The sequence below is a fragment of the Kickxella alabastrina genome (genome assembly GCF_025024165.1).
Source record: "Kickxella alabastrina strain RSA 675 chromosome Unknown BX661scaffold_25, whole genome shotgun sequence".
NCBI classification, from domain to species: Eukaryota; Fungi; Kickxellomycota; class Kickxellomycetes; order Kickxellales; family Kickxellaceae; genus Kickxella; species Kickxella alabastrina.
Window position 1 is genome coordinate 193,566 of NW_026251496.1, and position 22,581 is coordinate 216,146.

Here is a 22,581-nt window from a genome sequence, read left to right on the forward strand (position 1 = left end):
TCACTGCTTTTCTGAAGCTAGTAATCAGATCGCCAAACAAACATGAAAAAAGTTCACACGATGCGCAATCGCAACAAGTCCAAACATTAAAATAGCACGCTTGAACAAATTGGCAGAGCAAGTGACGTTTGTCAGGCTAATGCTTTTTTCATTTTAACTATACCTTTTAACAGCTTTCAATTCACACATAATTTTCACATTTACAAGTTTTTTAAAATTCAAATTCAATAGTAGAAATGTCTGCCGCCGGTACCAGTACATTAAATAACGTCCGCAAGCTCATGCAGCACGTCGTCGAGCGCAAGGGCTTTGATGCCTATTGCTTTGAAAACGTAAGTTAAACATCATCCCGCCGACAGCAACATTGCTAGTCCAATGGACTTCACTGACCAACACATATCCACTCAAAAGCTCATTCACTCATTTCTATATTTGACTTAGATGAAGCTTCTTTCGGCCGATATCGGGCGAGTGCGTGGCGAGATCCCAATCACCAAGGGTTATCTGAACGCCATTGGAGGCACACACGGTGGATGGCTCTCGACACTGGTCGACGTCGGCGGCTCCTTGGCCATTGCATCTCACGGATTCCCGACACTGGCGTGTCAACCGACTTGTCAGTGTCATTCTTGGCTGCATCTGGCGAAGGCAGCACTGTTTTTTTGACGCGCAAGTGCTAAGATGGGGCGCACGCTGGCATACACCAGGGTAGACATCTTTAGCAACGACAAGATGATTGCTACTGGTAGTCATACAAAGTTTGTGGCCAAGGAGACAGCAGTTGCCGCTGGATCTGTCAAGAAAGCTGGCGAGTAAGAATGCAATACTTTTTAAGGTGTACATGCCCTAACGTTGGCATCAGCGGTCAATGCATATATTTGAAATAGTTCAAGACTAGAGACGTAAAATAGATAATAATGGACAAGTAAGAAAACTGTATGTTTGTCAACACAGATATAAAGGTGCAACTAATGACTATGCTGTCCAAGCACCCGGAATCGTTTGCTCTGGCACCTCCGGCTTGACTGCAGCAGCGGGACCAGAGGAAATAGCAACAGCAGGAGCAGCAAAAGCAGCAGGTTTCTCGGTATCCACATCCATCTGGCCCTCACCAGCCTCGTTCTCCGATGACGACTGGCTGCTAGATTGCTTAGACGTTGAGCCCATGCTCAGCCTCTTCATGCGGTTAATAGCCCTAAGCTTGACCACAGCGCGGCGAAGCGTGGCCTTTGCGTTGAAGTTCTCCAGCACGTCGGGAAGCAGATTGCGCGTGGACACGTCGCTGCCAGTTAGCCATGGGTGGTTCAGGGCCTGCTCCGCTGTTATGCGGCTCTGGGGGTTAGCTCTGAGGCACTGGCGGATAAAGTCCTTGGCGTGCTCCGAGATGCCCCACCAGAAGCGCTCGAGGAACTCAACATTGTCGCTTTGCATGGCAGTCAGCAGAGCCGGGGCTCCTCAAATTTCCAAAAGGGGCTGTAACCGCAAAGAACCGAGAAGGTCACCACGCCCATTGACCATATATCAACGGCCTTTCCGTGACCATGTCGCAGAAGAATCTCGGCGCCGCGTATCCGAACGACCCGCACATGGTATTGAGAATTTCGTCGTTGCTGCGCATAATCCGGGCAATTCCAAAATCTGCCAACATAAGAGGAGCGTTTTCCGACTTGTCTAAGAAAATGAGGTTCTCAGGCTTAATGTCTCGATGAACAATGTTGTGCTTGTGAAGGTAGGCGATGGACTCAATGGCGCAGCGGATGAGCTTGCGGGCGTCATCTTCCGTAAAGTGGCCGTAGTCGCTGAGTTTCTCAAACAGCTCACCGCCTGTGCACAGCTGGAATACCAGGTAGTATTTGTCCTTGGACTCGAACCAGTCAAGGAGCTTTACGATGTTGGGGTGGTTCAGGTGGCGCACAATGTCTATTTCCTTCAAAACCATTTGCTCGTCGGTAGTCATTGCTGCCTTCTTGATGACCTTGATGGCCACCTGGCGGCCATCTGGGTTGAAAGTGGCCTCTCTGACTTCGCCGAAAGTACCCGCTCCCAGCACCTTGCCAAAGGTGTAGTACTGCTTACGCTCGTACGATTGAGGTTGCTGGGCTATCTGATGCCAAATTCCACGAATTGTCGACGACATTGTTCAAATAATAAGAAAGATTAAAAAGGAGTCGAGTTGAGAAGAAATGCAGTCAAAATTCCAAATAAAAAATTCCAAGAAAAAAACACCACCACACCCTGAAAAAAACACCTGAAAATTGCAACAGTTAAATAGCCGCAAACAAAAACAAAAGATATTTGAAAGCGGATGTGGATGAGGGCGGCGTTGAAGAAAAAAGATAATTTCAGGTGCATAGGTCACGCTTTCTGGATCTTCATGAGAAAAAAACAAGGTTTGGCAATTGCCATGACTTGATTTCCAAAAATAAATCATTTCAAGGGCACATTAATCGATCGACCGATCAATTTTATTTTTAAACTTTTCTCTATTGTTGCTCAGTTTGGTGTTCGACGATAGACAGATTATCAACTAAGGAGAGCAGCCCAGCTGGTCGCTCCAAAGCATCATCATCATCACCCGCCGACGCCAACCTCATTGCACTGTATCGCGCCTGAGCGTCCCGCGCCTCCAGCAGCAAGTCCGTCGAGTCGGCAGCCATAAGAATGCTCTCGTTGCCCTCAGTCAACGCGCCAAAAATGTATCCGTTCGCCTTGTCAATTTCCTTCAGCAAAGCGGCCACCGAGTGCTTGTCGTTAATGCACAAAGTGCTAAACCCAACCAAGCTATAATCTTCAATGAGCTCACAGATAACCTGGTTCAAGCTAGAGAACCGCGCACTGGTCTCGCGCTCATTCAGGTGAAACAAAAGGTAGCTCAGGTCCATAACGCTGGTGTAATACTCGAGGTTGAAGTCGAGCTCGCCCATTTGCTCCAAAAGGTCTATTTTGGACAGCACATTGATGTGTGGCATCTCGAGCATTGTCATGGTGGTCAGGGAGAGCATTAGGACAGAGATGAACCGCGCGGCCTCGGTGCAGTAGCTGCATCCACCAAGTGCACACAGGCCAGGCGGAAGTCATGCTTCTCCAGTCGCCGTACAATGTTCTTTATTGCCTGGTTGTGCGTGTACAGCTCGACCTGGCCGGGACAGTCAAAGATAAAGTAGCAGTCCGGGTGGGAGGCCAGCTGGTCCACCAGCCATTGTATGTTCTTTTCCAGTATTCAATGCAGTAAACCATGCCGCCGTTGGGCCCCAGCTGGTACGCCTCCATCGCGTCGTCGAGCGTATGAGATCTTCAATGTTGACTGCGCACTCGTAAGTCATGCAGTCGTTGGCAGGATCTAGGTTGACACAACCGTTTTGCGTCCAAGTGCTGTGAGAAACTGATGCATTCCGTTGCAGTACGTGGTCTTTCCCGACCCTGGTGGTCCAATAACAATCTGTCCAAATGGCATAATTAATTGTGTATTGTGTCTGAATGTATGTGTATTTATAAATATTTTTGGTGTTGAAAGAGCAAGGATATCCAAACTGGGTTAAAAAAATTACAGCCGCCACATCGTGGGTAGTGGCTGACGTCATCGGGTATGGGACGAGGCAGCGGGGTGTTAGTGGGTGGGCGCGATCAAGAGTCGACATCCATGGCAGAGACATTGCCGCGGCCGCCATGCTGCACAATGTGCTCGTTAGCCCACATGCTGACTCCCAACTGCGCCTTCAGGTCAAAAGGCTGGGCCATGACCTTAAGGAACTTGCGCATCATGCTGATGGCCATGTCCGTGGACAGGTTCAGGCTATTTTCAGTCAAACACGTGCTGATCCAGCGCGGCAGCTTGGATCGCTTATCGGCCCTCGAGTAGCGCTTGTCGGCTAGGATCATCAGGCCATAGTCAGTCTTTCCTCTGAGCACTCGCCCGATGCACTGCGAGGCGTGCCGCAGGGCGTCGAATGTCAAAAAGTCATTTTCGCGGATCTGATGCGCCTCGCGCATGAACTCAAGGCGCGCCTTGAGGATCCTCGACTCGGTGTATTGGTACGGAATGCCAAACATGATGACAGCGCGCCCATAGTTGTGGTCAAAATCAATGCCCTCGCTGACCTTGCCGCGCGCAACAGACAGGAGAACGGCGCCGCGGCCATTGTTGCAAGCAGCACGGTAGTTCTGCAGCGCGACGGACGTCTCGGCAGCATCGGGCGTTTCGACAAAGATCAGCTTGTGCTTCCACACGTCTTTGAGCACACCATTCTCATTCCACATGGCCACTATACTTTCCATATACAGGTATGACGGAAAGAAAGCCACAATGCCATCAGGCACTGCGCGCGCAACCTCAATAAGGAGATTGCCGTAGTTGCGCACCACCGCTGGGTCGTTGCGCACCTCGAACTTGCTGCTGATTGTCACTTGGTCACTGCCTCGTGTCACGACCAGGGGTGCAAAGCACTGGCGCGCGAGCGTCATGGTAAACGATTCTTGCACAACGGGTGTAAACTCAAGCATCTTCGGGTACATCTCCATGGGCGACAGTGTTCCAGACGTGATGATGACCGTGTGGAAGCGCTGGAAAACGGGCCTGATGGCAATGGCCGCGTCCAGACAGGCGAGATGCAGTACTGGGTTAATCACCTCCTTGCTGTTGCCCTCGTGGGGCTCAAACAGCACCATAAAGCCGGTGTCGTACGTCGCGCTCAGCGTGGCAAATGCCGCAACGCGTGCCAGCGCCCCGTACTCCTCAAGATCTGTTATCTCCAGGGTGCGCACCAGTGATGCCAGCCGCTCAGCACAGAATCGCAGCGGTTTGCGGTCAATATATGTGATTTCGCGAATGTGCTGCAAAAATGACGGCGTGGTCTCGGCCACAACGTGCATCACCCGCATGCGTGCCTTGAGATACTCAATGAAGCGCTTGAGGAAGCGCACAAAGTGCTCGGCCTTGCGGATGCTGCCGGGAACAGCCTCGCGCAGGACGTTGTCTGGGAGAATCGGATTGGCCAAGACCAGGTCTTCGTCTCGAGCCGTCAGCGCGTCTTTCAGCCCGTCCACAAGTTTATTGTACTCATCACGCAGCTTCTCTGAGTTCTCTTTCTTCATATCCTCGACGCGCTCACCCAGCTTCTCGACGCTGGCAGTGCTCGCGCGCAGCGTGCTCTGGTTAATGTCAATGCTCAGGGAGTCAATGCAAATACTGTCAATGTTGTGAGCCTCGTCAAACACAATAATAGAGTCGCGCTCAAACTCCTTGGACACGAGCTCGGCCACCTTGGGGTCGAGCATGTAGTGGAAGCTGTATATGATGACGTCGGCAAAGGGAATCACACGTCTCGATAGATAGTACGGACAGATGCCATTATCCTTGCCGTAATCTGTCAGATCTTCCAAAGTGTAGACGCCCGTGGGCAGCAAATCCGCTGGCTCCATCGTTTGGATCTTTTCGTAGAAATCGCACAACTCCACCTCCTCCGTCTTGGCCTTGTTGCGCACCCAAGATGCCGTCAACTGCCGACACTTGACGTCAACCACAGTGCCCTTGCGCTCCTTGCTGACCAACGGGTGGATGCACAGGTTTTTGCGCGACGTTAGGCCCAGTCCTATAAAGTTCTTGTCGGAGCATCCTTGTGTCTGCCGGTACTCCATCAGCCGCTTCAATTCGGCTAGGGCCTTGTCAATCTCAGGAACTGTTCGCGAGCAGTACACGAGCTTTCTGCGGCCCGGATAAAACTGCTGGTATGCAATGATCAGCGACAAAAGTGATATTGTCTTTCCTGTCCCCGAGGGCATTTCGAGCATGGCATGGCCTCGGCCATCCAGACTCTTCTTCAGCCGCACATGTATTGGTATTGCTCTGGGTACACATAGTCGTAGGGGAATATAACTGGAAGGTCGTCAATAAAGAACCGCATGGTTATAAATTTTTATTTGTGTTGTGTAGTTGTGAAGATGCGCGAATAACTGAAAAGATAAAAAAAAGCGCAGCAATCGCATAGGGGCACTGTACTTTCCTTGGCTGCCCAGTCAGCGCTGCCAGTACTAATGGGAATGCATCACGTGTATGCACGTGTAGTAGCATAACTGAAAATTTGTTGTGTCTGAGAGCAGAAAAATACAAATACATATTCAGAGGAAGCGGGCCAAAAAAATACAAAACTTAATTTTTTTGCATCATCTGCTTTGTCACCTTCATTTGTATGTATATTCTCACTCTCTCACTCTCAATATTGTAGAAACCAGCTATAAAAAATACACTTAAAGACAACAAAACAGCTTATAGATATTTAATTGCAGACCATGACGGACATGGCTAGACAGCTCCTACAGGAGCTCATGGGCGAGTTCCAGGACAGCGGCAGCAAATACACGGACTCGAACATCTGCAAAGACCACCTCGTGGATTTTTGCCCGCACCAGCTGTTCGTCAACACTAAGGCAGACCTCGGTATGTGCAATCTGCTACACGACGACCGGCTGCGAGAGGCTACCAAAAGTCACCCGACCGCGGCCGCCTGGGGTATGAGGGGCGTTCTATGATCGTATTCAGCGCCTCACCATCGATCTGCAGCGCAAGGTGCGCCGAGCTATGGACCGTGTCACAGCTGAGGCTGATGAGAACCTGACCAATCCATTCAAGGAGGAGAAGGAAGAAAAGGCTATCATCCTCGACGAGCGCATCAAGCAGGCGCTACGCCAAGTGCAGGAGCATGGCGAGAGCGGGCGAGTAGAGGAAGCACTCAAGCTATACTTACATACTGACTCGCTCAAGACCGATTTGAAGGCGTTGAAACAGAGGATTGACTCTGTCAACCCCATGTTTAAAAACGAGAAGAGGCTGGAGGTATGTGATGTTTGTGGTGCTTTTTTGGTTCCGAATGATGCGTCGAAGAGGCTGGATGCCCACAAGGAGGGCAAGCAGCATCAGGGATATATTAAGATCCAAAATGCCCTGGAGGAGTACAAGAAGGAGGGCGGCATCGTGCGTGAGGGGAGGACTGGCAGCGACTACAGGAGGTCAGAGGACCGTTATGGTGCTGGGCCCCATCGCCGCAAGTACAACGATAGCGGTAGCAGAGCTGGCAACAGATCGCGGTCGCGCTCGAGATCGCCCTATTCGCGTTGCGACAAGCCGCGCGGCTACGACGATCGCAGCTCGAATTACAGGGATAGCTCGAGCAAACGACGCAGGGACAACAGGTACTACTGAAAGGGTGTGCCTTTTTCTTAATTTTACACCATGCAAATTTTCTTTACTTGTCGATAAAATGAGGTATAAAATTTTTATTTTACAGTTCGCCGTTCCTTCTAGCGCGTCTGCGCTCAGCGATCCACATTTGCTTGCACTCTCTATACGCGGCAAAATAGTCGCTACATAGAGTCTTGTCGTAGTTGCTGTCATCCAGGCACTTGAAGCTTGCCTTGGCCTCGATCGCGCAGGGATCCATGAACTTTGACGACTTTTTGTTCTGGAATTCCTTCAGTGTGACCCTTCGCGCATCCTTCTCCTGCGACTCCCTGCGGATTTCGTCAGTGCTGTCTGCCATGTTTTTGATCAAATGTTCTGTGATGTGTAGTAGAGTAAGAAAAAAAGAAAGATAAGGACACAAATACAAGCTGAGATTGCCGGTGGTTTACCCAACCTCCTGCATTTGTGCGCGCCCGAAACAGGAGTTTCGGTGACCCCATTTTGCCTATTGCGTGTTGCTGACATGTGGGATTTTGCACGGTGACTAATTATACTGTTCTGATGGTCTATTTTCTCTCTCCCTCTATATTATACTGTTACGATGTGAGGGATAAGCCCGAGTGTTGCACAAATGACTGTATATGTACATGACAGCGTACCCAAAAAAATTATGAAAGGGTAATTGGATCTTTGTCTTAGAATTTTTGGGCTTATGCCAAATATAGACTGGGGTTTCGTTTCGGTGGTCTGGTACGCGAATATTCCGATCATTATTCCTGGACCACTGGCAAATAAAACAACTGTTCGAAATACGAAAAAATAGACATTGGTTCTTATCTTGAAGCAGTCAAACAGTCTGTTTGTTCGGGATTTTTGTGCACGTCAGTGAATATTGCTGGATTTTTAGAAGCCGCGTGATGGGTGCTGAGCGATCAGCAAGAAAACGATTGCCGCTCCTCAACATTCAGGATGCGCAAGATCGGGATGACAAGAAAATCAAATAGGATGATTTATTTTGATTCGAGGTGTTTAATATTGTAATATATTGTGTCCAATCCATTAATAAGTGACGAGAAATATGTGTTCACTTGTTTAGATTATTCAACGAAAAAGAATGACATTAGTCTTTGAAAAATGCCTACTGAAATGAGAATAAGTTCTCCCTTTTTCAACATTGCAATATTATACTATAGACAATATATGTACGCCAATTCGGTGTATATTGTGCCACTATTCCATGCATGTTTTGCAACCTGGCTTGTATTTTCTGGAATCAGACGTCAAGGGCATTGTCTTTCTCAAAAATCCTATTCATTTGAAAATATGGCAAGCAATAACAACATGAATAAATTAAAAAAGAGATAGTGCCGCGCCATATATATTTTTTGGTAAACAAGAAAACAAAAACAAACGTGTTTTTTCGATTACACATAGTGTAAAATAAAATGAGCCCGTGAGAAATAAAAAATAAACTGTCCGACAATGGTCTTCCATTTATTGCCATTTGCCACGAATTTTCTACATTATATCTTCAATGATCATATCATTGCAAAGCTTAAGTGCACAATACCATGTTTAACAAAAAGGTTGGATTCCGTCATTAAAGGAAACATGGTGATGTGACCGAGACGAGTGGCTGTTGGAAATATATATTTTATGATTGAGCTGGAGGATAAAGTGTTTATTTTTCACTTGCTACAACTTCAGATCGTAATAATGTGATGAGGCTTTTTTAGTGTGCGGACATGACCAATGCAAATTGTTTTTGTTTTGCTGTATTAACCATACCACGTTATTTTTTGTATCTTAAAACCTGGTAGTATATTCTTACAAGCTGAGGCGCCCAGTTTGTTTACAATTCCTATCAAATTGGAAGCTGATAAAATTTTATTTTTGAAATCCAACTGGCCAATTGCACAACTTTTAAATAAAAAAACAGTTGCTTGAGAAATACAAAGGGCTAGATGCGCCTTGGTCTTGGGACTGACATTCCTTTCACTCCCCTTTAGAATTTGTTTTCTTTGTAGAAGAGAAAACAAACAGCAAAAATAGTGATATGCAGCCTTTTATGTTTTTATTTGTTGCAAAAAACAGAACAGAATCACATTGATTGTGCCTATCAACTATGCGCACATTACTTCTATTCAGTTACAGTTTTTTTTTAAAAAAAAGTTTTGAAGATAATAACAAGCGCTTTATTATTTGTTCACATTTCAAAGTCCAAATAAGATGAATTAAAAAACAGCTGTTTTGTCAATTTTTATCTCAACAATGGTTTTTTTTAAATAAAGATGGGCCATACTTTCAATTGTATAAACAACTCGGCGAGACACAATATGGAAAGAAATGCGGCGCTTGAATGGCATATACTTTGTCTCTTTTATGATACTATTTCTGTGTTTTTCTTTTGCACACAAACTTTGTTTTGATGTGTTTATTTTCTGCGTAAAATACAAACCTGATTATCAAGGCAAAAAATACAGCGTTCGAAGGATTCAGGCTCATCAGCATTGTATTTTGTTTGTGTGTGTAAATAAGACGAGATGGCTGAAAATGACAACACTGTTTAAAACTCTTTGTAATTTCCAGGCAGGTCCAGACACAATAAAAAATATTTTGGAGAGCAAATCGAGCATCAAGCTGTGCCTTTTTATATTTCTACTATCAATTTTTTTATGGAAGCGGGTCAAGATGGGATGAAAAGGGCCGAATGCAAGAGAGATAAAGTACAGTGTATGCAAAGGTTAAAATAACATGTTTTTTCACTGTACACCTTTAATGGTAGGCATGAAACGGCAGGCTTGATCGCCAAGGGCTATGTGAGAAATACAAAATCGTGCGGTTGAAAGATAGGTCAAGTGGGTTGCGACCCAGAAACAGGAAAACTACAAAGGTGTTAGTCATAGGATTGCTTTGAATGTCATGGCAGATGCGGCAATATTTAGGACGTCTGGATCTCAAATCGAAAAAAAGAGAAAGGGGGAGGTTTGGCAGCCGGCCCGCTCCCCCTCCTAAATTAATTTGTGTTTTTTCAGAATTGCACCTTTATTAAAAAAAGTGCAATGATATCTTTTTTGCAATTGTGTCAGTTGGCTTGTTTTCCAGTTGTGAAACAAGGTGAAATAAACAGATTAAACATACAAAGGCATGCTGCGTGTTTTACGAAACAGCATTTAATTTAGCCCTATTGCGCGCAAGCAGCTTGCCTGGGAAATGAGCTCAGAAGAACAAATGTCATGTTTGTTGCCACCAGACCTGATAGAATTGCGCTCTCACTGCAGCAAGCTTTGCAAAAATAAAATGTGGCATGAATGCTTAAATTTAAATTGGATCCTTGTACACAAAAAAATTTCAGTTTGTTTCTGGCAGCGTTCACAAACAAAGCCCAGACTTTTTAGGAGGGGATACTCAAAGGTCGAGGTTGTTTCTCCTGGCTTAAAAGCGGCACAGGAGGGCCCATGAAATGGGCGTGTTAAAAGATAAAATGGCAAGCCAATTTTGAGATTAAAGACTTATACTTCATTACTATTATTTATTATTTATTATTTATTATTTATTTTTATCGCCCAGCTCTACAAAATACACCACCACCATCACCATTGTTTTAATTTTATATTCGGCATTCTCTCATTTTTAATATTCAGTTATAAAAATCCTACAAGCGCCCTCTCCCCGCTTACATAACACTTGAATATTTTTTGTCTGGGCAGTTTCAAATATTTTCTTATTCTTGCATTAGAAAAGTCGTTAAAAAAGACCCGTGTCTATTTCACTTTGCCCTTACCCGCTTTCATTTGCCGTTAATAAGACCTGCAAAATTAAAAAAAAGCAGTCTCGCTCAATCAAAAGCCTTATTCACTTTTATTCCCAACGTTTTAATATTTCCACCCTTTATATTCTGTCTTTAATAAAGGAAACTTATAGGTATTTTACTTACTCATTCACTCTATCAAACCTCCTTTTTTATTTGTCCTTTCCATTCAGTATATTGCGCTTTTAAATACAGTTTTCAACAGCACGAGCCTTTTGTTTTTGGCTTTATTCTCTTCTCTTCTTTCCTTTTTTTTTATAATTCCCCTATTTTTCTCACTCCATACTTGCCCTCTTTTTTTACACTTTTTATTATTATTATTATTATTTACATTCTAGTTTTAACATTTATTACCATCTTGTAACGCTCGAGCGACATAAACACTAAGGCTGCACTAAACAAATTGTTACCCACCTTGCCAAAGACAAAATCGGGTCTAGTTGAGAAAAATCAAGCCTTGTACCCCCTGGTAAGTACAAATGTATCCTGATGCTAAATTTGGCATATCTATACGTGTATATTGTTTTATATTTTTTCACGGTTTACGACGAATATGCCAGCACATCAGCCTCGCAATTCATTTGTTTATCCATCCATCTATTCGCCCATCCATCCACCTATCCTATAGTTTTTCCATCTATTTTTTTCCTGCCGATTATCAACAGCTGCAACTGCGGCAGCAGAAGCATGGCTGTGCCTTGCTTAACCTTACGTGGCCTAGCTTGGCCTAAATTGGCATGACCAAGTGGGTTAAATTTAATGCGAAATGCTCTGCAGCTTTGTTTTCTTATTTAATTTTTTGGCCAGTGGGCAAGGCGATGCAGCCATCAAGCCATCGTGAGTTGGGAAAATCGCACACATCTAAACGCTGTTTGCATCACTGTTGAAAAAAAAGCAGCTGCACAGGATTCCCCTTCTAACAACAGGTGTGTTGAAGCCGTGCAGTGTAAAACGCGCAGTTCCGCGATTGCCCACTTGGCTATTTATTGGGGTGTCTCGAATCGTATTTTTTTATGTTCAGTGTTCTTTTTGCTCTTATTTTTGTATAACTTACATACACCTCCCCACCCACCCACACCTCAATTTTCCTTTTCATATTTTTCTTGCAAGTGCGCATCGGATTTCGCATTTGCTTCTTTTGATTAGTCTGTAGATGGTTTATTCATCGTTAGGCAATGCTTGCAATCGAAACTAATAAGGAAATTACATCGATTTGCCAAAATAAAAATGTCGAATAAAAATACGATGTCGATGTGGGTGCCAATTACCCACCCGTCATCCACTTGACCGGCCCCCCTCCCCTTGTGCTGTTTTTCTTTTTTAGTCATTCATCCAATTTTCACCTCTTTGTTTCTTTTTATTCTTCTTGGTGTGCTCGGGGCCAGCTTGCGGCACATTGCTTGTGCATGTCCAATCGGTTGGGCTATATTTATACCGGGCGACAGCAAGTCTTTCACATTTTTTTGCCACATTTCTGGTATATATATTTTCCGCTTGGGCGGACAATTTTTATTTTTGTTTCTTCTCATATCTCTGTTTTTTTGTTTTTTTGTCAGGCTAATTTTTTGCAAATATTTATTTATTTCATCCCTTCCCCCACCCCTTTATTTTCATTTTTTATCATTGCCTCAAACTATAACCCATTCCTCATATTGTCATATCATATTGCACGCTACCACTAATTACCAGCCATTTTATATTTCCTATTACACTGCTGTTTTTGATAAATAGAAAGCTGTCTACATAGTTTTGGTCTGAAACTTCATTTACCTTATTATTTTTACGCACACACGCGAACACAAGCACAAAGATAACATTTGTCATGTCAGAGTCTTATACTACACAGGACAGCGACTACTTGTCCACACACCATGCACAGACATCTGCACCACATGGCAACAATGGAAGGGGCAGTGGGAATGGAAGCAGCAGTAGTAGTGGGGAATCAGCGAGCAGAGGCAACTCCACAGCTACACCCACATTCCTGAGCGCCACAGGCAGCACAAATACCGCCAACAGCAGCATCAGCAACAATAGCAGCAGCATGGGCACATCTGTAGTCGAGGATGGGTCGGCATCATTAGATACAGTTTCGACATCAATGGTGGGCAACAGTATCACAACAGCGAGAAATTCGGAAGCGGACACGCACACATCAGACATTGGCAGTACGTCGCATCAACAAGACGCAAAAATCCCGCTTGAAATTGGGGTGTGTCAGCAGGGCGGGTCAAGCGAGAAGCGGAACGCCAGTAACAGCAGCAGCAATAACAACAATGTGGGTGCCAGCGTGATTGCAGAAAGCGAGGCCACAGCCGTGCGCTTGGGACAGTCGTGGCCCCACATGTCTTGCGGACGGACAGGAGCGATGACTTCGACAATGGGGCACACAAGCAGAAGGATTGTTCGGCGAGAATCAGAGATGCACCACGGCCCGGTGCTAGTGCATCTCAACAGGCGCGCAACAAAGCGGCGCGGCTCGGACTCGGCAGTTATGCTTATGACAGCTGACGGCAGCCTTGGAGCACAGGGAGTGTACCAAGCGAGCACTACGGCGGCAACAACAGCAGTGATGGCAGCGGCAGCAACATCGGCATCTGTGCAAGCCATGGGCAGTAAGCGCAAGCGGAGCTTGGATGCAGGTGATGGGCTGCGTCCGGCTAAAGGCAGAAGCGTGCCGAGCTCAATGAACGCGGCCAGCCGTGAGGGGCGGTGGGCAACGGCAGCTTCCAGTGACGTGTGCGAGCCATGCGGGGTCAATGGCGCATGTGACTCATCCGAGGCGGCGCCATCACCTGTGCTTTTGCCGCCGCCATTACCAGTGCCATTGCCGCTGCCGATGGCGCGGGTGCGGGTCAGCACTGTACGGATGCCGCGCAGCGCAGCGGCTATCCCTGCGCCGACACCGCTTTCAACGCTGCCGCCGGTCAACCGGTACACGCTGCGCGAGCTGAAGATCCAGAACATTTTGCAGAACCCTCGGCTGCGGCACGAGGTGCTGTTCGAGCCGAAGCTGGAGTTTCGGCCCAACTCGAGCGGGCAGCTGGCCGAGGCCAAGCAGCGTGCGGCGCAGCAGTACTGGTCGGCGGTCGAGCAGAACCTGCACGGGGAGAGCGGCGCGACCACGATTACCATGCTGGTGATCGAGCTTCGTGAGATCGTGGCGGAAATGGCCGAGGACACAGGCAAACCTGAGTTGGCACAGCACGCGACAGATCTGCGCGAGCGTCTAGACGACGCGCGTGTGCAGCAGCAGCTGCTGCGCAACACGTTTGACGTCGGAGCAGCGATTTCTGTCCTTGGCGACACGATGTTGGTGTTGGCACCGGCAGAGCGGCACTCGGCGGCGATCGCACGCATCGGTGTGTGTGTGGCTTGCGGTCGCATGGTTCGTGGTCTTCGGCTGGCGTTTGATGTGCTGGAGGGAATCAAGATCGACATTGCAAACTCGAGCATCGACATGTATCGCGAGTACATGCGCGCGACAGCTGTGGCCTTTGAGCGTTCGCACTTTGCGCTGGCTGTCCGTCGCGGGGCTGTTGCTGGGCTGGCTGCCTCTCGCGAGTGGTGGCAGCGCGCGCTTGCTGATGCGCGTGGGTCGGGCGCCTCTGCTGATGCAGTGTTCTTTGAGGCGGCGCGGGAGCTGGTTCTGGATGACGGCGTGCCGCTGCCAGCGCTCTTTCGCATGGATGATGTGCGTATTGCTGCCATGCGTCGGGAGGCTGAGCGGCTTTCGGTGGCAGGCACTGTCTTTTTGTCGTTCATGCAGTTCTTGCAGGCTGCAGCGCGTAACCAGAGTCAAACCAAGCTGCAGACACCCGAGTTCCGCACTGCCATTGGTCGCGTCGATCATGGCCTGCTGGCTGCCGAGTGTTTGTCGATGTTGCCCGAGGCATGCACTGTGCGGTGGACAGAGCCATTGCGTGCGAACGTCGCTACGCCTGGTGTTTCTGCTGCCGTGCCTGGCGTTCCTGGCGAGGTCACACTGAGCCGGCTTGTCGCTGATCTCTTGTGCCTGGCTTGCCGTGCGCTGGGTCGCACCGTTTTGCCGGCTGAGGCGGCCATATTGGAGCGAACTTTGCTGCGCGCAGCACGGTACGAGTGCCCCCTGCGCGAGGTTGTCGAGGAGCGTGTCAATGCAGCTTTGCGCTTGCACACAAACTCACTGGCGGACACTCGCACAAAGGCTCATGGTACTGAGTGCGACTCCATGCCGCAGGGTGCAATGGATGCCTTACAGCGCGCTCAGCTGCACTTTTTGCAGCCAGCCTTATCTGCACTGTCCATGCGTATCCATGCTGTGCTTGCCCACCATTGGCTTGTCTATAAGCTATTCTATGCGTCTCCCAAAGTGTCTGCGGAAGCAGCTTCTGTTGTTATTTCTTAGATATATAGTAAACATAGTGGTTGTTTATTTTCTTTTTGTTACTAGAGAGGGAGGGCTCAAGGGTTGCGATTTCAAACACACATTTATTTTTTTGCCATTTAGCTTCTTTTTCTTTTTACCATTTAGGTTTCTCTGCTCATCCCTTTTATTATCATTTTTTGCATTAATTGGGGTTTGCTTGGTTCAATTCATGTGCGTAAATATCACATTTTGTGTATTTGAGTGCATTTATTATTTTTAATTTGCTCGTTAAATACACGTGATTACTGCCAAAAGTTTGGTTTGTTTGCTGAAAAGTATATGCAGCGCAATTATTTTTACGGTTTGAATAGCTACAGCGGCGGTAATATTGACTGCGCGCATTTTGGCACTTGTTCACCTTGAATCTCCCTTATTCATTTTGCTTCTAATTTATTGGTGTATTACCACTTTAAGGATATATTTATATTAAATAACAAAAGGAAATACTAGCGGGAACAAAATGGCGGCAAACTATTGGGAGTCATCGCAGTTGTAAGTTTCTTGTATTTTCATGTTACGCGAACAGCATATGAGTACAAACCCGAGATGGGTGTTTAAAATGTTTTTTATTTTGACTGCATGACTAAATGAAATAACAAATTTCTTGTAATGCATCTTTCATGCTAGTCAGCGGTTTTTGCTCACCCGGTATGAACTTGCCGAGCTCGAGAGTGGACACATGGTGCATAATCTTTCAGTGACAGAGGTCACGCATTTAAAAATATTTTTTGCAAATAGTAAGTATCCACTATTAAAATTTCATATAAATTATTTTTTATTGCATGCACACATGATGTTGTAATGTGAACTAAACGTGATTTTAATTATCCATGTGGTTGGGTATAATGATTTAAATGAGCGTTGTAGTGATTATGCGGATTGGGAAGCGTATTCGGATTAGACAGGAGATTATTGCTACGGCCGTGGTGTATTTTAAGCGGTTTTATATAAAGTAAGACTACTAATTGTTTTATAGTGTTTTCGGTATAAACGAAAAGTTTTGTTTGTTTGTTTGTTTGTTTGTTTGTTTTGTAGTATTAATGTGCATGTGTTAGCTTTTCCTTTAAAATATTGTAGTAACTCGTTTTACGATATAGATCCTTATTTGATGACGGCGACCTGCGTGTATCTCGCGTGCAAGGTCGACGAAAACCCGCATCATATCAAGTATGTCTGGAGCGAGTCCAAGGGGGCGTTTGCTGGTAAGTGCTTGAAAGATAAAAGTAAACTATTCGAGTGTTATTCAAGTGGCTAGTGCCTAAAAATCAAGCACATTACTATTTATTATTATTTAGAGGTCTCGACGGACATCAGGTTCCCCTTTGACGTTTCCGATATTGCCGAGTGCGAGAGCTACCTTTTGGAAGAAATGAAGTTCTACCTTGTCGTATACCACCCGTACCAAGTGCTCATCGACCTAAACACGCATCTGAAGTTGGCCAAACCCTCTCTCCAGGCAGCATGGTCAATCATCAACGATAGCTTTTGCACAGACATGATACTGGTGTACCCGCCGCATGTCATTGCGATTGCCGCGATGTTTCTTTCCAGGGTAGTGGACCAGGGGAGTTTGTCCGAGACCGATGCCCTGCAGTGGTATGCTGATTTGAATGTGGATATGACGGATGTTTTGCAGGTGGTTGGGGAGTTGTTGGCGGTTTACGATGTCTGGAGCACGTATTCTGAGTGGAGGATTCCGGAGCTGGTGTACCGGTATATTGCCGATATTGCTGCGTCTTGCTAGCAAAAAATTAGAAGGAAAAAAATTTGTACACGTGCGTGGATTCCCTTAAATATCGAGGATTTCAGTTTGCCGATATTATTTTTTGATAAATGTTTTTTTAAGGTAAAGTATTGAAAAAAACGAATTATTTTAATACCATCATTTTATTCATTCATTCATTTATTTTTAAAAGTTTTATTCATGAGCTATACGGATGAAGGCGGATTCCCTGACATCAAGGCGGTATTCTTGGCCGAGTTTGATACCGAGAAGGGCCCCCTCGTGCGGATATCGTACCCTGAGGACGCAGTGCAAGTCAGCGGGAAAAAGAGCTTCAGCGACGCATCGCGCAACGCCAGCGGAGTCCGAACATACTCACCGCCTTTGCAGCAGCACCACCCTTTCCACCGACACGGCTCCACATCCACCATGGGAGGCTACAACACCAGCAGCAACGGACCCGACATAATCCACCTAATAAAGCGGCCAGCGGCAGCGGCAGCAGCAGCAGCATCCGCCGAGTCTTCAAAAGCCGGCATGGCGGGGAGTGGCGACAAAATCGACTTTAACTCCATCGAGGCATTCGTCATCCCCAAGCTGACACTCTTCGAGCGGCTGATCACGGTGAGCACAGGGCCGCACAAAGTGATGTGCTACCCGATCTGCATCCAAGGCGCATATGCGCGCAACGCGCTGATCTTCAACATGTGCTTTGCATTCGATATTTCGGCCAACACCAAGTGCTACAGGCCAGTGGTCAAGCGCGTCGGCTGCCTTTTGAAAGAGCTGGAAACCAGCGGGCGGCTACTGAGCAACCCAGAGGGTCGACATGCACTGCGCACGCTGATGCAGCAGCTGGTGCGGAAGCTGAACGCGCACGGGGAGTACCAGATTGAGCTGGATTTAAAGGGGTTGTCGCCGTCACTGGCGTTCACGGGAATCAGCATTAAGCTGTTTCCGCACTATGAGAATCCCAAGGAGATCGGGCTTTGGCATGTACCGGTGCGCACGGTGGATTTTGAAATGGCGCGGATGAAGTCAGCGATGACCGTGTACCAGGAGCAGGTGGCTGGCGATCTTCTGTGGGACCTGGTTCTGGAAAACGTCCTACTATACATGGATAACATTAACCACGTCGGGCGCATCGCGCAACTGGCCCAGATTGACGCACACTTGGTCGTAAGTGCGCTTAGGCATTTGGACTACTACGGGTGCATAGCGCTGATAGATATTTTCCAATTTGGCAATATTTACGAGACGCAGTATCCGCTGATGAACATTTACCGCAATGCCTGGTTGCAGCGCGAGTGCCATCGGTTTGTGACTAATGGATGCTCGAACCCATTGGTGGGCGTGGAGGAGCTTGTGAGGCTGTACGGGACGCTGAGGAATCGGCAGCCGGTGGGGGAGTGGATTTTGGAGAGGGGCACGGATTTGGTGGAGCGCGTGGATATGCGCAGGTTTGTTGCGTTTGGCGTCATGCAGGGGATATTAAGACGCGTGCATTGTTATCCAGTGCTGGGTGGGTCGGCGGAGGCGCTGCCGGAGGAGGTGGTGGCGCTGGTTGATGGGAGTCACCATTTGGACGAGATCAGCGTTGTGCTGGATAGGGATATTGCCTCACTGAAGGAGTTGTTTGACGCACATGGTGGCATTGAGTACATCTACATGTAAAAAAATTAAATAAATATTATCTGAAAGCTGACTTGAAAAAAGTCGGTTTCTCTGCTTGCCGATCCCGATCCCGAAAACAAAAACAATAAAAGTACAAGTCATCATCATCACCCGCTTCGCTTTGCTTGCTGATTACTCAGGCAGCTAGCCGAGAGCGGGGTTTAGAAGCGCTTATGAGGATAAGTGAGGCGTTAGCACCACCAGAATATGGAAGAAATATGTGGTAGAAAAAGAGCTGGCTATCTCACTTCTGCGCATATTTGTCCTAATCGTCTTTTGTCATTGATCGAGTGAACCGAACAGGAATCCCCAAGCCCTCGCTGGAGCGGTTGAAGCAGTTGAAGATGATGCGCATGTTTAGGCTTGGTGCAATGTCTCTGTTCCAAAAGCCCCGTCTGGTTCCAGGCCCTGTTTCTTTAGGTGAGAAAGCCACATCATCCATAGGAGGGAGCCACGCCAGTTTCGAATTGTGCCGTGCCATCAATAATGGGTGTAGCAACGTTGGCAACTGGGATTTGGCTATCTAAAAGATAAAGCAGCGTTAATAGACGTTGATTTGCATGCGTGATCAGGCTGTAAGGAGGGGACAGAAATGGATGGAGACGAAGAAACGAAGAAAGGGTTCCCTGCCCGGTTAATAAATGTAGTAGGAAAAAAATACAAGAAAAAAACAGAACCCAAAAAAAATATGTTGACGTTTCTGACCTCTTCTTTCTTTTTTGGTTTCTCCAAAGATATCTTTTTTTTGGCATTTTCTTTTCTCCCCTTTTTATTTCTCTTCCTTGTTTCCCTAGCCGCAGTATTCTTTTTTTAGTTTTTTCCTCTGTATACACAATTTTTCTTTTTTCTCTTTTTTTTCTTCTTTTTATTTCTCTACATATATTTCTATATATATTTTGTTTACATTGGCAGCACAGTTGACTAGAATCAAATAAACGCACGGTTATTTTACAATGGCCAGCGTTATTGCAAAGGTACCACAAACCGCCTGTATATCTTTTTTCTTTGGTTCCTCTGGCGATATACGATAGCGCATATACATACTTTTTATTTTGACTTTGATGTCGACAAGGATATATCCACAGCATACATTCATACATTCATTCATACATATATCCGAGCGTGTGAAGAACCACCCTCATTTTTCCATACTCCATTTATATCTCAGTAATATTTTTTCTCTTTCGTTTTCATTTTCATTTTACAATATTGCATTTGCCTGATATATTGGATCCCCTTTCTGGTTCTCACGACTGAAGAGAAGGAGAAAAAGCATTGTTGTGCTCCAAAGCCATCTTTTCCGCTTCGCTCTCACTCATAAAACCACTTTAGTACACACACACATACTCCGACAAACGCATTCAATATTGAATTTCTCAACAAAAAGTAAAACCAAATTCATTGTTTTTGTTTTTTGTTGTTGTTTTCCCCTTGCTTTACGTGTTCTTATTATAGACCCACGGCGAGTTCGAGCTTGGCCGATTGAACACCGGATCAACCCCCGTGCCAATATCACTGCGCAATCAGCGCCGCGACCCCCCGCCAGCCACATCCACAGGCAGTGCGCAAGAGCCGCGGCGGCGCATTCGGCACTCTCGCAGTTTCAGCAGCATCGATTACACAGCCCAAGACGATCCAGATATGCACGAGGCACGGGGGCAGCCCGAGCCCATCAAAGAGACCGGCCGCGCCAGGGCACAGCGGCGCAAGACCGGCGGACTGGCTGATATTGGTCATCAGAGGCGGCCATCGACGGCGCATGGGTCACCAGCATCCAAGAAGGTCATGTACAGCCAGTACCCGGATTTCGAAAATATCACGGATCCGTTTGCTAAGCGCGATAAGATCCCCAGGAAACACCGCCCGTCGATCGCTGACGAGAGTGCCGCGCCTTTTGCTGGTGCTGGTGCCGGTGTTGGTGCCGGTGCTGCGGTGGCGCAGACTGAGCATTTGGGGGGTGACGGCTCAGGGCTGCCAGCTGAGCAGCTGGGCATTCGTGTTGTGGAGATGGAGTCGCTGCAGATGGAGCCGCTGGACTCGCCGATGCCCGAGTCACCGATGCCAGAGTCGCCTGTGACGCCAAGTGCGCGGCCGCAGGGTTTGCAGCGGCCAACAATTCCCTCTGCGCCATCACTCAGGCCGGAATCACCTACGCGCGCGCCCCTGGGTACTCACACGAGCAGTCCGCGCATGTGCATCGACATGAACAAAGTGGACACTCTGTATATGCGGCAGAGCCTGATTTTCGAAAACAACAAGCACCGGGCTCCGCTCACTCCCCCGATTGAGGACGTGGATGAAGCGCATATTCCGTTCGAGCAGGTGCTGATTCCCACAGCGTTCAAGCGCCTGCGGGCAGCATTAGAGGATCCAAACTTTGAGATCGATGAGGAGACTTATCGGAGGTTTAAGCTGTCCGAGCGCTGGTATGTGCGTGAGGAGCGTATGCAGATGGAGATGGCGTTTAGTCCTGCTACTTTGGGTGGGAGCAAGCCGCACGTGAGAGCGGTGCAGAAGAAGCACAAGTCTGTGAAGGGTAGGACCAAGCCGGTCGAGACACCAGAGGTCGATGGGCCTGTGGCGGATAAGCCTGTGATCGTGGCTGCTGTGCCCGAGATCAAGGGTGTGTTGAAGTTGGCTGAGGAGGTTGCGGCTGAGGCTGATGTTCAGGCCGTACCTCATGTGCAGCACAAGGAGGAGGATGGTAATGAGAATGGCGATAATATTGAAGAGAAGGACGAGAATGGGGATGAAGAGGAGGAAGACGACGTTGCTGTGTCGGAGCCGACAAAGCAGGGGGAGGAGGTGCTACAGGAGTGCGCCCACCACGAAGATGATCCAGTGCAGCGCTTGTCCGCATGCGAACCCGAACGGGAAATCCCCGGTCGGGCCGACTCTCACATAGACGAAAAATACAGGTCGGTCCAGTCGATCCAGTCCGTATCCTCGCGCGCACGGCTTCGCGACACTGACCATGGCATGGGATATGTTCCCCCTAGACAACTCCACAGTCAGATTATCCCGATGACCGTGCAAGATCCCGTCTATGTGCGCACACCCTCTCACCAACATCGCCAGCATCGCCAGCACTCGCATCAGCACCACCGGAGGAGTGAGAGCACAGATGTGAAGAAATCGGCTGTTTGTGGAATGTGCGTCATCATGTAATTAAACACTTTTGAATGAGAAAAAGAGGCAATAATAATTTTTTTAAAAGGCAATGGTATAATAGGAGGGGGTGGTGAGGGAGCACTACTGTGGTAGTGTTAAAAAGATGGGGTGTTAGTTTATGAAGGTTTTATTATCAATAGAATCACAAGCGTAACTAAGGCCGACCTCATCTTATATATATGTCTCGTTTCCTTTATTGTGCACTTCACCAATTGTGCACTCCATTGTCGAGAACTGGTTCTTCTGCAGCCAGATTGGTGTCTTGGCATGTCAATGTTATAATATTTACATGTGCGCATTCCTGCATATACATTATCAAATGGGGGGCATATCAGGGTGTCATTATTATGTCCCCTGATTTGATCCCTCATGGTACCATCAATGTCCTGTTAATCGGCATGTTGAGGTTAAGGATCGTGAAATGAGTTTTTATCAACATCTACTTCCATATCATTAGGCTGCTCAACACTATATGCAATGGAAAATATAAAAAATATGCGTATTGTACATAACAAAAAATAAAGGTGTGGTAATTTTTGAATCTTCGGTTATTGCGTTATTTTCAGCTATGAGTGACCACAAAGCTAATTCACATTCAAACTTTGATTCTGGTTCTGATT

At 47.1% G+C, this 22,581-nt stretch overlaps 12 protein-coding genes across 12 annotated transcripts; 7 read left to right on the forward strand and 5 right to left on the reverse strand.

The window, feature by feature from the left end:
• Nucleotides 1-145: 145 nt before the first annotated feature.
• On the forward strand, nucleotides 146-927 carry BX661DRAFT_187465 (uncharacterized protein). The gene is given in 4 exon segments (XM_051537225.1): nucleotides 146-332; nucleotides 442-604; nucleotides 622-656; nucleotides 682-927. 4 exon segments carry the CDS (start codon nucleotides 237-239, stop codon nucleotides 814-816), a joined length of 429 nt encoding a protein of 142 aa, XP_051389400.1. The 5' UTR covers nucleotides 146-236; the 3' UTR covers nucleotides 817-927.
• Nucleotides 928-2,316, reverse strand: BX661DRAFT_187466 (kinase-like domain-containing protein). Its single transcript, XM_051537226.1, is given in 3 exon segments — nucleotides 928-1,451; nucleotides 1,481-1,529; nucleotides 1,541-2,316. 3 exon segments carry the CDS (start codon nucleotides 2,135-2,137, stop codon nucleotides 976-978), a joined length of 1,122 nt encoding a protein of 373 aa, XP_051389401.1. The 5' UTR covers nucleotides 2,138-2,316; the 3' UTR covers nucleotides 928-975.
• Nucleotides 2,317-2,462: 146 nt separating this feature from the next.
• Nucleotides 2,463-3,505, reverse strand: BX661DRAFT_187467 (uncharacterized protein). Its single transcript, XM_051537227.1, is given in 5 exon segments — nucleotides 2,463-3,026; nucleotides 3,050-3,208; nucleotides 3,235-3,292; nucleotides 3,313-3,372; nucleotides 3,384-3,505. The coding sequence occupies 5 exon segments, from the start codon at nucleotides 3,452-3,454 to the stop codon at nucleotides 2,484-2,486; spliced, it is 891 nt and encodes a 296-aa protein (XP_051389402.1). The 5' UTR covers nucleotides 3,455-3,505; the 3' UTR covers nucleotides 2,463-2,483.
• Nucleotides 3,496-5,900, reverse strand: BX661DRAFT_226447 (uncharacterized protein; the record flags this gene model as incomplete). Its single annotated transcript, XM_051538970.1, has 2 exons — nucleotides 3,496-5,809; nucleotides 5,851-5,900. 2 exons carry the CDS (start codon nucleotides 5,898-5,900, stop codon nucleotides 3,625-3,627), a joined length of 2,235 nt encoding a protein of 744 aa, XP_051389403.1. The 3' UTR covers nucleotides 3,496-3,624.
• A 385-nt stretch (nucleotides 5,901-6,285) lies between these two features.
• Nucleotides 6,286-7,195, forward strand: BX661DRAFT_200411 (uncharacterized protein; the record flags this gene model as incomplete). Its single annotated transcript, XM_051538408.1, has 3 exons — nucleotides 6,286-6,433; nucleotides 6,472-6,527; nucleotides 6,557-7,195. The coding sequence occupies 3 exons, from the start codon at nucleotides 6,286-6,288 to the stop codon at nucleotides 7,193-7,195; spliced, it is 843 nt and encodes a 280-aa protein (XP_051389404.1).
• Nucleotides 7,196-7,274: 79 nt separating this feature from the next.
• On the reverse strand, nucleotides 7,275-7,532 carry BX661DRAFT_200412 (uncharacterized protein; the record flags this gene model as incomplete). Its single annotated transcript, XM_051538409.1, has 2 exons — nucleotides 7,275-7,293; nucleotides 7,342-7,532. 2 exons carry the CDS (start codon nucleotides 7,530-7,532, stop codon nucleotides 7,275-7,277), a joined length of 210 nt encoding a protein of 69 aa, XP_051389405.1.
• Nucleotides 7,533-11,453: 3,921 nt separating this feature from the next.
• Nucleotides 11,454-11,852, forward strand: BX661DRAFT_187470 (uncharacterized protein). Its single transcript, XM_051537228.1, has one exon. The coding sequence runs from the start codon at nucleotides 11,475-11,477 to the stop codon at nucleotides 11,724-11,726; it is 252 nt and encodes an 83-aa protein (XP_051389406.1). The 5' UTR covers nucleotides 11,454-11,474; the 3' UTR covers nucleotides 11,727-11,852.
• Nucleotides 11,853-13,557: 1,705 nt separating this feature from the next.
• On the forward strand, nucleotides 13,558-15,372 carry BX661DRAFT_173051 (T-complex 11; the record flags this gene model as incomplete). The annotated part of the gene is made up of 2 exons (XM_051533834.1): nucleotides 13,558-13,600; nucleotides 13,871-15,372. 2 exons carry the CDS (start codon nucleotides 13,558-13,560, stop codon nucleotides 15,370-15,372), a joined length of 1,545 nt encoding a protein of 514 aa, XP_051389407.1.
• A 42-nt stretch (nucleotides 15,373-15,414) lies between these two features.
• BX661DRAFT_59545 (cyclin-like protein) lies at nucleotides 15,415-17,227 on the forward strand. Its single transcript, XM_051539300.1, has 5 exons — nucleotides 15,415-15,885; nucleotides 16,021-16,130; nucleotides 16,261-16,345; nucleotides 16,471-16,595; nucleotides 16,689-17,227. Exons 1-5 carry the CDS (start codon nucleotides 15,854-15,856, stop codon nucleotides 17,135-17,137), a joined length of 801 nt encoding a protein of 266 aa, XP_051389408.1. The 5' UTR covers nucleotides 15,415-15,853; the 3' UTR covers nucleotides 17,138-17,227.
• A 23-nt stretch (nucleotides 17,228-17,250) lies between these two features.
• On the forward strand, nucleotides 17,251-19,207 carry BX661DRAFT_187476 (nitrogen permease regulator 2-domain-containing protein). Its single transcript, XM_051537229.1, has one exon. It carries the CDS (start codon nucleotides 17,318-17,320, stop codon nucleotides 18,788-18,790), a length of 1,473 nt encoding a protein of 490 aa, XP_051389409.1. The 5' UTR covers nucleotides 17,251-17,317; the 3' UTR covers nucleotides 18,791-19,207.
• On the reverse strand, nucleotides 19,008-20,161 carry BX661DRAFT_59618 (uncharacterized protein). The gene has a single exon (XM_051539301.1). It carries the CDS (start codon nucleotides 19,888-19,890, stop codon nucleotides 19,225-19,227), a length of 666 nt encoding a protein of 221 aa, XP_051389410.1. The 5' UTR covers nucleotides 19,891-20,161; the 3' UTR covers nucleotides 19,008-19,224.
• Nucleotides 20,162-22,018, forward strand: BX661DRAFT_59619 (uncharacterized protein). Its single transcript, XM_051539302.1, has one exon. The coding sequence runs from the start codon at nucleotides 20,432-20,434 to the stop codon at nucleotides 21,956-21,958; it is 1,527 nt and encodes a 508-aa protein (XP_051389411.1). The 5' UTR covers nucleotides 20,162-20,431; the 3' UTR covers nucleotides 21,959-22,018.
• The last annotated feature ends 563 nt before the right edge of the window (nucleotides 22,019-22,581 follow it).